Source organism: Schistocerca serialis, chromosome 9, assembly GCF_023864345.2.
Source record: "Schistocerca serialis cubense isolate TAMUIC-IGC-003099 chromosome 9, iqSchSeri2.2, whole genome shotgun sequence".
NCBI lineage: Eukaryota > Metazoa > Arthropoda > Insecta > Orthoptera > Acrididae > Schistocerca > Schistocerca serialis.
In genome coordinates, this window is record NC_064646.1 from 45,863,312 (window position 1) to 45,877,356 (window position 14,045).

The window sequence follows — 14,045 nt, forward strand, 5'->3', positions numbered from 1 at the left end:
TTATTTTAATAATGGTCACCTGTCTCCTGCACAACTTTATGTCGCATTTATATCACTGAAATTAAAACATTCTCGAAAATCTTGGAATCCCTGGGGCCGATATTCTGCTAGTGTCAATATGGATAACAGCAAAAATTATAAAGATTCTTGATTCCCGGAATGCATTAATTGTCTATATAAATAATTACATTTGTACAGTGTAGTAGCGAATTGGCCTAGCTTCGCACGGATAGAATTAAGTACCTACGGCCAGACAACTCGTGTGGAGTTGCATACTTTGTTCGGGGCTACAGCACGCATAGACTTACAAATAAATTTCAGAGAACAGTGTTAAGTAACTCAATATCATCAATTTCAAACAACTTACATGATGTAAGCAGTGTACAGCAGGGAAATTGTCTGAGTCATGAATGTTGGGTGTTCCATATTGAATTGGCTTTTGGAGTGACATCACACAGAATGATGGAAGCACATCTTAATGTAAGCAATACGTTTGCAACCAGTGTACATATTGTATGCCAATCATGTGTGTACGTGTGTGTGTGTGTGTGTGTGTGTGTGTGTGTGTGTGTGTGTGATTGAATATACTGTACACTAGAGTAATACATAAAAAAATATGGAGAAACACACAATGCAGATTTATAGCTTGGTTAGAGCACTCCTCTTATGAAGCTTAGTACGCATTGTAATGCACTGTTGAGATTCACTGTCGCAATTCTTTGTCATCTATTCTTTATGGCAGATGTCTTCGCCATGCCACCAAAGAACCGTGACCACATCTGGATTTGATTTAAGGAAAGCAGATAGCTGAAAGCTGAATCATCTGCTATGTTGCTAGAAGAATGTACTGTATGTAAATGAAGCAAAGTTGCTGAAGTAGTTTTTTGAAAAACGTTTCACTTGTAGCATAAAGAATAAAACACAGCATATTTTGGATTCACAAGCTTTTTTGCTACACTGTTGTTTTCAAATGATTGCAGGGAAACTATTGGTTTAAAATATTTGATCACTTGAAATTTTAAGTATCATATCACAGCCTGTTGATGAGGTGGTTATCTTTTCGTTATTTGTCTTATTTATTACAATATTTCAAAACTAAGTAACTCACAGACCACTGTTCGAAGAAACTGCAGTGAATTAAGAATGGGAATTGTGATTGCTATTATGAGGGAAGCAGACTGTCAGTCTGAAATTAATGCTAGGTTAAAAGGCACAGTGAGAAAAGTGACTCAGCCAGGATTCGATCCCATGACCTTTCAGTTTCCAGCCATAGGCTCTACTGCCGGATCCCACTCGCTGTGCTCTTGATGCACTGCTGCTCTCTAAGTTCATGCAGCAGGAAAAGTATGTTTTACGGAAATCCACGTGGAACAAAGAATTAAAAATTTGTCACAGGTGCGTAATATATGCTCTTCCTCTTTATCGCGCACACACAGAAAGTATTCGTGTATCCCTGTTACCTTGAAAACATTCCTGAAGTAAGGACTACAGGCTGAGAGTATAACTTTATGAGCCTTGACATTCTGTCCATCACATGTTAGTGTCACATCCACCAGATCCTCATCACTCTTCAAGCTTTCCAAAGCTGAGGTTATGTTAATTTGGAAGTTATTCCACCGGAGACAAAACTGATCAGCAGCCATACTGCAACAGATAAAGAGATACTAAACAATCATCAAATAATCATGTAAACGTTAAATTCACAGTTTTAGTCCAGTAAATAACAGTAATAATTTTTACTTGACATCAAGTAATCATCAGTTTTACATGCCATGATGCAGTTTGTTCTTCTGAGTAGATCAAGTATGAACATTGAAGTTTACAATTTATAAACTACAGTTTTGAGTTTAATAATAAATTTTAAATTTTAGTATGCTTTACATTTGTCGATATATAAGAAACTGTGTAACACTTTTTTACTATCATTAGATTCCGTGTGAATTACCTAATACTACGATCCTGAAATATTTAGGAAGTAGTACAACAACCAAACAATGGAAAATCCAGGATGGAATATAACAATATTATGAAAAGGAAAGTTGTCACTCACCATACAGCGGAGATGCTGAGTCACAGGTAGGCACAACAAAAAGACTGTCACAAATAAAGCTTTTGGCCATTAAGGCCTTCGTCAACAATAGACATAGACATGCGCGCAAGTGCGTACACCTGTGTGTGTGTGTGTGTGTGTGTGTGTGTGTGGGCGCGCGTGCGGGCGCGCGCACACACACACACACACGCACACACACACACACGCGCACACACACACACACACACACACAGGTGTACGCACTTGCACGCGAATGCAACTCACACAACACAAACGACTGCAGTCTTTGGCAAGAGTGGTTTCAGTTGCCTGAGACTGTGGCCATGTGTGTGAGTTGCATTCGGGCGCACGTGCGTGCATGTGTCCTTAATGACCGAAAGCTTTACTTGTGACAGTCTTTTTGTTGTGCCTATCAGCAACTTAGAAAGCAGTTCACTTTTCATGACGACAAAGAACATATCTAGCAGAGGAAATGGATTTTAAGTTGAAAGTCTTTTAAGATGGGCTTGCAATTTGGTAACACGAAGAGCTGTGAGATTTTTAGGAAGGATATTGGCTAGCTTCAGCCCAGCATGAAGTGCTTTAATATAATGCTGTTTTGTGGCTATTTTAATTTTGTTTGGGGCTTTGCAAGCAATGTTACTTTTAAGGTGGCCAGAAACAGCCTGAATAGCTTATAAGGGCATTGCAGGATAGGTTGCACTGAGAAATAATTGTTAAGAAAAAATTCGATACATTGGGCCATTTCTGAGTTAATTAGCATTGAAGTTATCCAATCACACCTTTGCATGAGCAAATTCAAGCAGGCCACCACAGACAGTGTCACCAACCGTGTTCTTCGTTTAGTTTGCTAAAACCAAACGAGAGAGTGATACAAAAATTGGACATGGGACGGTAGTAATGATCAAACCCGAGCCAAAGGCTGCGCAGTCTCGTGCGCTATTATCTATACTATGAAAACAACTGACACTAAATCTATATCGTGGGTCATTTGAATTTTTGTGTGCACCAGCCTGAAGGATAACTTCTAGGCTAATTAACACAGAAATGGTGTTATGTATTGACTTTTTTCCTTAACGATTATTTCTCAGCACAACTTACAATGCAACAACCTAACAAGCATTTCAGTCTGTTTCTGACCACTCTGTATATATCAATACAATTAATCAATTTTTTAAATACAACTGGACAGATACAAAATCTACTCACGAAGTCGCAGCCGGAGAAAATACCCTTTAAGGTTAAGGAAATGTGCAAGCTTCCGTGGCCAGTGGCTCCTCCTCCTGGTAGAAGGGTTGAAGGAAAGGAAGAGAGATGAAGGAAAAGGCTGGTGAGGTTTAGGAAATCGGGAGAGTTATGGAAAAGTCGCTCAGAACACCAGGTCAGGGGAGGCTTACCAGATGGGATGAGAAGGAAAGACTGATTGTTGGGGACTGCACTGGACAAGATTTGAAAACCTGAGAGTATAAAGGGGGAAGATAGGGTGACAAGCAAGAGCAATTACTGATAAAACATCGGGCAACAGTTAATAAGAGTGGAAAGCTAAGTGCATTATATGTGGTAGACATGTGCGATGGAGGGGGAAGTGGTGGTGGGGGAGGGGGGTGGGAGAGTAGACAGGTCAGAAAATAAAAGGGCTGGTATAGGTGGTGGTAAGAGGGTGCACAGGGCAAGTCTCACAGCGGAGGGTGGTCACAGGGGCAGGGAAATGGGTGCAGAAGAAGTGTAGGGTCTGATGCCAGACAGAATCGACATTCCAGGGTTTGATTTCAAGAAGCCACAACTTTAACAAAATAGCTGATACACTCAAGACCAGATGGTATTGAGATGAATTCCTAAGTTGTTGTTTGGAGAGATCAGCAGTACCAGGATTGGATGAGATGGCCTGGGAAATCTGCTTTTAAAATACGCTGATGGGGTAATTACGTTCAGTGAAGGCTGAGGTGAGAATGATGATGTATCGATCCCCACCTGAGATCCGGGCATGCAGTCGTAAGGCATGCCACAGCAGATGGCAGGCGAAGCAAGAAGTTCGACAACAGTCAGACGCCGCCACTCGTGAATGCCTGTGCAGTGTCTCTTCTGTGCAATCTACCACCTGGCTCATGGCTTTACAGACAGGCAAGGCCACCTATAACTCAGTTACATGTTTACTCTGCATGTGTGTTATCAGACAGTTACTGTGAGTCACTCCGTGGCTAGTGTACCCATTACAGTAAGTTGTTTTCTAGATGTAATAAAGATTGTTGTGTCAGTCATCACGAGGTGTTCTCCAATAGGATTAGAATACATTGGTGATGAGTAGGGTCATACCTACACGTGTTTTTTGTAACGCAGTTGGTATTCACATTTTGTTGTCACATGGTGTCTCTGATACAAACATTGGTACAGCAACAATGCAACAGGCTTTGCTGGTGTGGCTCTCCGGCTCCTTTTCCTCCTCAGTTCCCACTGTTTGACAAGTCATCAGAAGACTGGAAGGAGCACAAACACCACCCAATGACAGTATTTTCATGCCTTTCACATTACTGATTTGGAGGTATGTCAGGCACTGTTTTTGTCCTGGATTTCTCCCACCTCGTATCAGGCGTTGCAGTAGTTGACCCCATTGCAGGAACCTTCTTCAATGTCGTTTGATGCCATATGTCCACTGTTGTCTTCCTATTATCACTGCTGCACATGTGTCATGGTCATTAGGGTCGAATTTTACAATGCCAGAAAAAGTCTTACCAGTCTTATCAAGCCTTGGTCACGACCCTCCACGGCCTTAGTCACAAGTGCTATTTTGTCAAGGACAAGACAAAAGTGTCATATGTGGATGTCACGGTTCATAATGTTATCAACAACTCCGCCCCTGATAAGGAAGTTCAGCAACGGGCCCTCCAGTTAGAGAAGCCCTCCCTCGACGAGATTTTATCAATTTCCCAGTCGTATGAGGTGTCACAAGTCGCTGGTCAGCAAGGAAGTCTGGTGCAATATTGTGGCAGAACGAGGTGACTCAGTTGCATCCCCTACATTCAAGGATGACATCACAGCAGTGCAAGTCGGCTGCTCCGGCAGTTACCGTACAGCACATACGCAGCATTCCAGCCTCTGCTCCCTGTTGCCATCATGTGCGATGTGTTACACCAAATATGATAGACAAGTGTGTCCCCAGCATTGGACTGTCTGTCACAAGTGTCAGGTAAAAGGCCACATTGTGGTAATCTGCCACTCAACTGCACAGAATGCAGCATCACAGACCATGGATATGGATACTCAGATAAGTGTCACTGTCAGGGCTGGTCCTTGATCATGATTCCAATAAGCTTCTTATCAAAATTTTGGTTCTCTCAAGACAGCTGTTCCTGCAGGTAGACACTGGCGCAACAGTTTCCCTGCTTAATATCCAAACATATTCAGACCTCGGCTCTCCGCAGTTGTCACTGGTAAATCCGCACCTCAGGGATAATATAATAACCACCGAGTGCCTCCTTGGCCAATTCATAGTGGAAGTCATCTTGAATCAGTGACTCGACCTGTTACCTTTATTGTTGTCCATGACACTAGTTCAGCAAACTTTTTTGGGTTTGATGCCTTCCAAGCCTCAGGTTTTTCGGTCACAAACTCCATACAGTTAGTAGTTGCCGAGGTTCCCTATCAGTCTTTGGAATCTCTTGTGCACAGAATTTCAGGATATCTTTGTGCAGGGCCTTGGGTGTGCCACAGACTTTCAAGTGCTCACTACCTTGACGTAGTCAGCTCATCCTAGATTTTTTCATGCCAAAAGGCATATCACCAATTATCCTGGATGATGAGCCCGAGTATATCATGGTCACTAACAAGTAATTTGGCCTTTATCAATACCATCGACATTTGGGGTAGCACGTGCCCCTGCTATTTTTCAACGCTATTTGGAACAGGTCACGTCCATTAGTCTGCACTGCTTTAATTACCTTCATGACTGGATCATTACAGGACATACTATGAGTGACCACCCGCATAGCCTCTGGGTCCTCTTTCAAAAACCCCGGGCCATGGGTCCCCCACTGCAATCTGCAGAAGTCCAATTTTTTCCAACTGTCTCTTGAGTACCTAAGCACCTTGAGGCAGGGGGGTTTGACACGTGGAGAGTCTAGTCAGAACCAATATGGACCTGCTGCATCCCTTGTCACTGCACGAACTGCAGGCTTTTTTTAGGTAAAATTGCCTATCATCATCGGTTCATTCGCAGGACATCTATCATCACGCACCCACCGCATCCCCTTCTACACAAATGTGCTCCTTTTGCTTGCCCCTTGCACGCAACCAGGCATTCACTACGCTGAACAAACACCTCTAGTCAGCACCATGTCTACCTAACTTTCATCCCAAAAAACCACTGTTTTTGGCTATGGATGCTACACATCATGGCGTGGGGGCGCTTCTTGCCCATCGTAATGCAGACGACTCAGAGGGGGTTCTCCTTGTGCCGGCTACTTCTGCCCTTATCCCTAGGTCTCTAGCAACCGGGGGTTGCTCAGCCCTCTGGCCTCCATGGACATGGACACTATCTCCAGATTGCAGTCTTCCGCAACTCACCCTGGGGATAAGCAGTGCTCTGCCCCCCCCCCCCCCCACTCCCAAGGAGGGAGGAGGGGTGTAGTGACCCACATAAATTGACCCACATAAAGCCACACATAAGATCTGTGGCGCAGACTTGAGGCAGGCTACAGAAGTCATCAGCAGATGCAGCTAGAAGTTCAACAACTGTCAGAGGCTGCCACTCGTGGATGAGCAGGCAGCTTCTTGTCCGTGTGGTCTGCCAGCCACCCAACAGCTTTAGAGACAGGTCCGGCCAGCTCTACCTCAATTACACGTTTATCTCTGCAAATGTGTTATCAGATTGTTGTTGTGAGCCACTCCATGGCTAGTGTACTCATTAGAATAAACTGTTTTCTAGACTTAATTAAGTTTGTTGTATCAGTCATCATGTGGTGTTCTGTTGTGGGATTAGAACAGTACTGCTGTAACGAGTCTACATCTAATAAAATATATTTGCCTTGAATGCCAAGAGTGCTCAAGAGGGAACATTTGATGTGGAAAGGATGCTAACTGTGAAAATGTAAGTATTATTGCGTGTTAATTGTTTGTGTTGGCCATAGTTGGGACATATATTTATGTTTGTTGAGCAACGAATAATCGAGACTTGTATTTATTCTCAATTTGCTGTACAGTTATTTACTTCAAGAACCATCACTCAAAAATTAGGAATTTTAAAGTAATATCAATACTGTATGGGGCTCATTAGTCATTCTAGACTTTATTTTGTTTTAAACACACTTCGTGCAAGACTTATGGTTAATAGCAGTTCAGGCTCTCAATAGGCACCACTGAACAGTGTTTATGGAATTACAAACTTTCAGCTGTTTTTAAACAAAAAACTTGTCTTAGCTATAGTATGAAGGGTGTTAATAAGTAATGCAATACTTCTTTTCCTCAGCCAATTTCACTTGAAAAAAACTCAGAATTTGCTGTGAGACATCGTGGAATATTCCTGCTTCACCCACTATAGTTTCATGCAGTACTAATAGGTGGCAGCGCTATATGTAGCCTTCAAAATGGCATCTGTAACGAAGGTGCAGTCTAAGCTGTCATTGAGTTTCTTCCGATGGAAAACCAGAGCATCAGAGATATTCATAGGCACTTGCAGAATGTCTATGGAGACCCAGCAGTGAACAAAAGCACAGTGGGTCATTGGGCACGTCATCTGTCATATTGCAACAAGGTTGTGCAAACCTGCCAGATCTCTCGCATTCCAGCTGACCACACACACAGCTGTGAGTCGTGCAATGTTGGAACATGTGGACACTCTCATTTGCGATGGTCGAAGGATCACAATCAAACACATTGCTGCACAACTGGATGTCTCTGCTGGTAATGCTGACACCTTGTCCATCAGGTAGGGTACTCTAAGTTGTGTACTCGCTGGTTCCTTGCCACCTAACAAAAGACCATAAAGAGAAAAGCAGGACCATTAGTGCAGAACTGCTTGCACATTTCAAGGCTTATCATGACAGTTTTCTTTTTTTTTTTTTTCCCCCAAACATTGTCACAGGTAATGAAACATAGGTTCATTACTTTGAACCGAAAACAAAATGGCAATCCATGGAATGGCGCCACGCTACTTTTCCTTTGAAGAAAATGTTCAAAGCCACACTTTCAGGCAGTAAACTCATGGCAACAGCCTTCTGGGACTCTGAAGGGGTTATTCTCCCTCATGGTGCAACGATCAACTCTGAAGTGTAGTCTGCTACCCTCCAGAAATTGAAGACAACCAACTTCAGAGTGTTCATTGCCACAAAAAATGCAAATGAATTTGTCCTTCTCCATGACAATGCAAGACCTCATACATGTCTGTGCACCCAAGAGGAACTCACAAAACTTCGACCGAGCGAGGTGGTGCAGTGGATAGCGCACTGGACTCGCATTCGGAAGGACGACGGTTCAATCCCGCGTCCGGCCATCCTGATTTAGGTTTTCCGTGATTTCCCTAAATCGCTCCAGGCAAATGCCGGGATGGTTCCTTTGAAAGGGCACGGCCGATTTCCTTCCACATCCTTCCCTAATCCGATGAGACCGATGACCTCGCTGTCTGGTCTCCTTCCCCAAACAACCCCCAACAAAACTTCGCTGGATTGTTCTTCCTCATCCACCCTACTGCCAGGGTCTCTCACCTTCCAACTTCCATCTGTTTGGCCAAATGAAGGATTCACTCCACAGAAAGCAGTACATGAATGACGGGGAGGTCATTAATGCAGCAAGATGTTGGCTCCGACATCAATCAGTAGAGTGGTATTGATCCTCCAAGCACAGTGACATAAAGCCATCACATGGAACGGAGATTATTTTGAAAAATAGAGCTTTGTAGCCAAAAGAGAGAGGAATAACATGGTGTTGTGGGATCCTGAATAAAACCAACCTGCTTTCAGAAGAAAAAACGTGTATAGCAGAGATGCTAAGTTGCAGATAGGCAACAAAAAGACTGTGTTGCATCCCCTATTGAGCATCCCGCGTAATTCACAGTAGCTTGCCACTTCACTATTTACTTTCTTATCCAACCATTTGCAGGAATTTCAGGTGCAGTTTTCATTTATTAACTGAGCTGAATGCAACGTATGCAACCAACACCCCAACAACAAAGAGCTGTAAACAGTAGCGCGGTTGCAAATGCAGCCATACTCAATGGGATGGTTTATTTGTGCTATTATTTCCAGCAGCAGTGTTGCAATATATCACACTTGGCATGCCATTTGAGTCAGCTTTCTGTGACCAGCTTCTCTAAAGAGATTGCTCTCTCTGTGTAATCCCATGGCTGTAGATGTAATAATTTGTGTTCTGCCACTTTCATTTACCTCACAGTTTTCAATATTTTTTATTTTATTTATTTTTTGTTATGTTAGGAAATATAGCAATGTTTCTTTTGAAGGGGCTCTGTGGTCAGAGATCTTGAGTACAGTGACTCTGACAATGTTTTGCTTGCATCTGGCACACACTATCAGAAACTTAGGGAAGCAAAATGGTGCAGCAAGAATATGTGGATTACATCATGTATGGCCATATTACTGGACAATTAAGAAGTTAGCCAGTCAGCACGAGGTATTCTAGGACTTAAATGTTGCCTATCACTATGATTTCATATCTCTGATGATTCCAGAAGGGGAAACATTCACCAGTAATATGGGTAAGATCAACCACTTCCTGTAACTAAGCATCAAAATTATTTTCTTCCCTTAACTGTTGCAAAGATGTACACCTAGCATGGCGCATGTTCTCATCAGAAACCTTGCAGTGGCATATCAAAGTCACATCTCTCCTTTCAGACACTGTATCATTGGCTTCTGTATGCTATACGAGCTGATGCATAACGTTGCACTATATGGCATACTACACAAGGTGTCTTCTACACCATGAATGGACCCAGGAACACAATAGTAGTGTTTTATTCACTGATGAGCCATGGTTTACCCTGAAGACTAATTCACACCACTCCCCATCTGGCACACCACTGGAACACGTTACCACTCTGTAAATATCACAAAATGGGGCCAGTACATTGGTAACAGTACTCACATCTGGGACAGCATCATGTTAGGAGCACATACACCAGTACCTCCTACAGATACTGTGCTGGCTGTATCTACATGGATTAAATATCTGGGCATAACATAGCAATGTGATATGAGATAGAAACAAGCACATGAGGATTATAGTAGGGAAGGCAAATGGTCGACTTCAGTTTATTGAGAGAATTTTATGAAAGTTTGGTTCACTTGTAAAGGAGACTGCATACAGGACACTTGTGCAACCTATTCTTGAGTACTGCTCAAGTGTTTGGGATCTGCACCAGGTTGGCCAAAGGAATACATCGAAGAAGTTCAGAGGCAGACTGCTAGATTTGTTACCAATACGTTCGAACAACACACAAGTGTTACAGATATGCTTTGGGAACTCTAAAGGAAATGCCTGGTGGCAAAGGGACATTCTTTGCAAACACTATTGAGAAAATTTAGACAACGAGCATTTGAAGCTGACTGCAGAATGAACCAACTGCTATCAACATACTTTTTGCATAGGTCCACAAAGATAAGATACATGAAATTAGCACTCATAGGGAGGCATACAAACGGTCAGTTTTCCCTCGCTCTGTATGCAAGTGGTACAGGAAAGAAAATGACTAGCAGTGGTAGTAATTTGGAAAAATTAACCAGAATGATGCCTTAAATATAGTAATGGTTGGTTAAAGCAGAAACAGTACAAACCACAAAACTAATTTAATTGTACAGGTAAAAGACCCACTCACCAAGTGGTGGCAGAACACACACATAAAAGAAGGTTATTATTATGCAAGCTTTCGGAGCCAGTGGCTCCTCCTTCAGGCAGAAGGGTTGAAGGGGAGGGAAAAGAGGTGAAGAAAAAGGACTGGAGAGGTCTAGGAAAAGGGACAGATTTCGGGAAAGTCACACAGAACCCTGGGTCACGGGAGACTTACTGCATGGGATGAGAAGGAAAGACTGATTGTTGGGGACAGCATTGGACAATATTCGAAAACCTGGGAGCTTGAAGGTGGAAAATAGGGTAATATGCAAGACAGATTATTGCTTGAACATCTACATGTGTTAATAAGAGTGAAAAGCTAAGTGCACTGTACATAACAGAGGTTGCTTGGGAGATGGGGGAGGGGGGGGGGGGGGGGGGGAGTCAAAAATATATGGGTAAGACAATGAAAGATGTAGAAAACAGAGCATGAATTGAGATCCATTCTGTCTGATATTACCACACCTGAATAGCTTCTCATCGCCCTTCCAATCCCCAAAATATTCTCGTCAGACACTATGCTCCTTCTGCACCCATTTCCCTATGCTATGACTCCTACCCTCGCTGTAAGACTTGCCCTATGCACCCTCCTACCACCACTTGTAGCAGCCCTGATCTGGAAAAACATATACTATCAGAGGGAGAGCCACCCATGAAATAACACCTCATACACCAGCTATTATGTAAACACTGTTCGGCCATTTACATCACTGTGACTACCCCCAAATCATCAATTAGAATGAATGTGCATAGGCAGAGGGTGTATCCTGGCAACATGCCATATCCTGTTTCACTACAACATGACAATTGTGACCTTGGTGCCTGTTTCACCACATGCACCATCTGGATCCTTTCCCCAGTTTCTCAGAACTCCGTAGGTGGGAACCAGCACTACAACATGTCCTGGGTTCTCGCCACCCATCTGGCCTTAATTTACATAAATTTCTTCAGTCTCAGCATTTCTTCACTGTAACTACTCTTTCCTTCATTCCGTTTTAGTTTTCTACATTTTTCATTGTCTTACCCACCTATTTTTCAATCCCCCCCCCCCACCTTTCTTACGTACAATGCACTTAGCTTCTCACTCTTATTAACACATGTACAATGTTTAAGCAGTAATCTCTGTCTTGCATATACCTTGTCTTCCACCTTTAAGCTCACAGGTTTTCAAATCTCGGCCGATGCAATCCTCAACCATTGACCTTTCCGTAGCGTCCTGTGCAGTAACTCTCTCCTGAACCACAGTTCTGGGTGACTTTTCCAAAATCTACCCCTTTCTCTAGACCTCTGCTCTCCTTGGCCTTCAACCCTCTTCCCTCCCCTTCCACCCTTCTGACTGAAGGAGGAGCCACTGGCTCCAAAAGCTTGCGTAATAGTAACCTTCTTTTATGTGCGTGTTCTGCCACTGCTTGGTGAGTAGATTTTTTATAAATCCAATTACATTATTTTGTCAAAAATTGATTGTTTTTATTGTTATATTAAACCACAAAAGTTTTATGATAGGACGATGAGTGATCTCTCAAATTGGAAAGGACACATAATAAACCTTTTAATGAGACATAATTAAGATGTCTTGTTCCAAACACATGTCGAAAACCAGAGGAGATGTAAAAATGACATATGTTTGGTGCATCAAAATCTTTACAGCTGATGGGATAGAATTTGCAGTGAAATTAAGTCCTGAACAAATCTTTCAACTTCTTGCAATTTCTTAAAAGTTAGCAGATTAAAACTGTGTGTCAGACTGAGACTTGAACTCAGGACCTTTACCTTTCACAGCAAGTGCTCTACCAATCATACCAGATCCGGTACTGGCACAAGTAAAGCTGTGAGAACAAGTTGTTTGTTGTGCATGGACAGCTCAGTTGGTAGAGGCCATAGCTCAGGTGATAATATATGGGATAGCCACAACACAAAAATAAGAATACCATTATAGACTGATGTGTAATGCAATCCGATAATGTACATCCATCACAGCAATAACCTACCTGTATGTCTTATTTCTGATTTTGAAAAATTTCTGATTGTAGTTAAATTCCAATTTTGTATGTAAAAAGCTACGTAACTTTATGTACAAATGTGAATCTCATTGGGTATCTAGATCTCAAACGATTTGTCGAGTCAACTTCCAATGATTCATCATGCAAGCTGTTAACATGGGCAGCACACAGTGGAAAAGACATTGCCACCATCAGTCCACTTTTACTTTTACAGTGTCATGACGGTGAATGCATAAGTACCTTCATGACCGAAGGCAACCTTGCAGACTTGTCAACAAATGCAATAAATATGATTTCAAGACTCTTTAAGCAGAATTTTTTTTAAAAATGTTTGGTGTGTACAAGCTGACTTAAAGTAATATAGGCTAAATTATTTGTGCTATGCTGTGTTCAAATTTCGATCATTTTTGATATGAATTACCTTAACTCATCCATAACATAAAGTAGGCCTAAATAAAAAACTGAAAGAAAAGCATTAAAACTCTATAAATGTGGGGCTGATCAGCTTATTTTAGATGCAAGTTACCACTCCTTTTAGACAATTTTTAGACACTACAGCTAACATTTTATGATGTACAACTATGGTGTTCTACCAGTTGTTATCATGTTACATTTTTGCATATGTATTACATATTTGTGATACTGAAACAAATATTTTCATTGTTGTGTATACTTGGTATGCTACTGTTTTGAATTAACATACCAATTTCTAAATCACTTACTGATGTGTGTATCCATTGGTCAATACCTGAATTACACTGAGACTAGTTATCATTTTCATTCCATAATTTGTGTTCCATTCAAGATTTTCCAATATCATATTAATGCTGCAAAACTGCTTTGATACTATTCTGCACATGTGACAAATTTGATTCACTTTTAGAAATAGGCTTGCCCTGAATTTTATTTTATTTATTGAGAATGGTTGATGAAAGCCTGTGACAGCAAAACCAACAGGTTTGTTTGGCATCAAAAAACATTTGCTGCCGACACCATTATGAGTGGCACTAGTAAATGTTATTCTACAGCAAACAAAACAATATACTTAATTACATAAAATGACACGCTTCCCAAAATTGCGCAGAATGTAAAACTGTAGACCACAGCTTAACATACAAACGGAATCTTAAACAGAATGTGAACATTAAGCCACTGACAGC

At 41.9% G+C, this 14,045-nt stretch overlaps 1 protein-coding gene across 2 annotated transcripts in view; it reads right to left on the reverse strand.

Moving 5' to 3' along the window:
* Window positions 1-13,721, reverse strand: part of LOC126418681 (protein bric-a-brac 1-like) — a 119,696-nt gene extending 105,975 nt beyond the window's left edge. For both annotated transcript variants that reach the window (XM_050085573.1, XM_050085574.1), the window contains exons 1-2: window positions 13,608-13,721; window positions 1,461-1,644 (exon numbers count right to left, since the gene is read on the reverse strand). In XM_050085573.1, the coding sequence (XP_049941530.1) occupies window positions 1,461-1,644; window positions 13,608-13,705 (282 nt within the window). In that variant the 5' untranslated portion in view covers window positions 13,706-13,721. The remainder of the gene's footprint in view (window positions 1-1,460; window positions 1,645-13,607) is intronic.
* Between the last annotated feature and the right edge of the window lie 324 nt (window positions 13,722-14,045).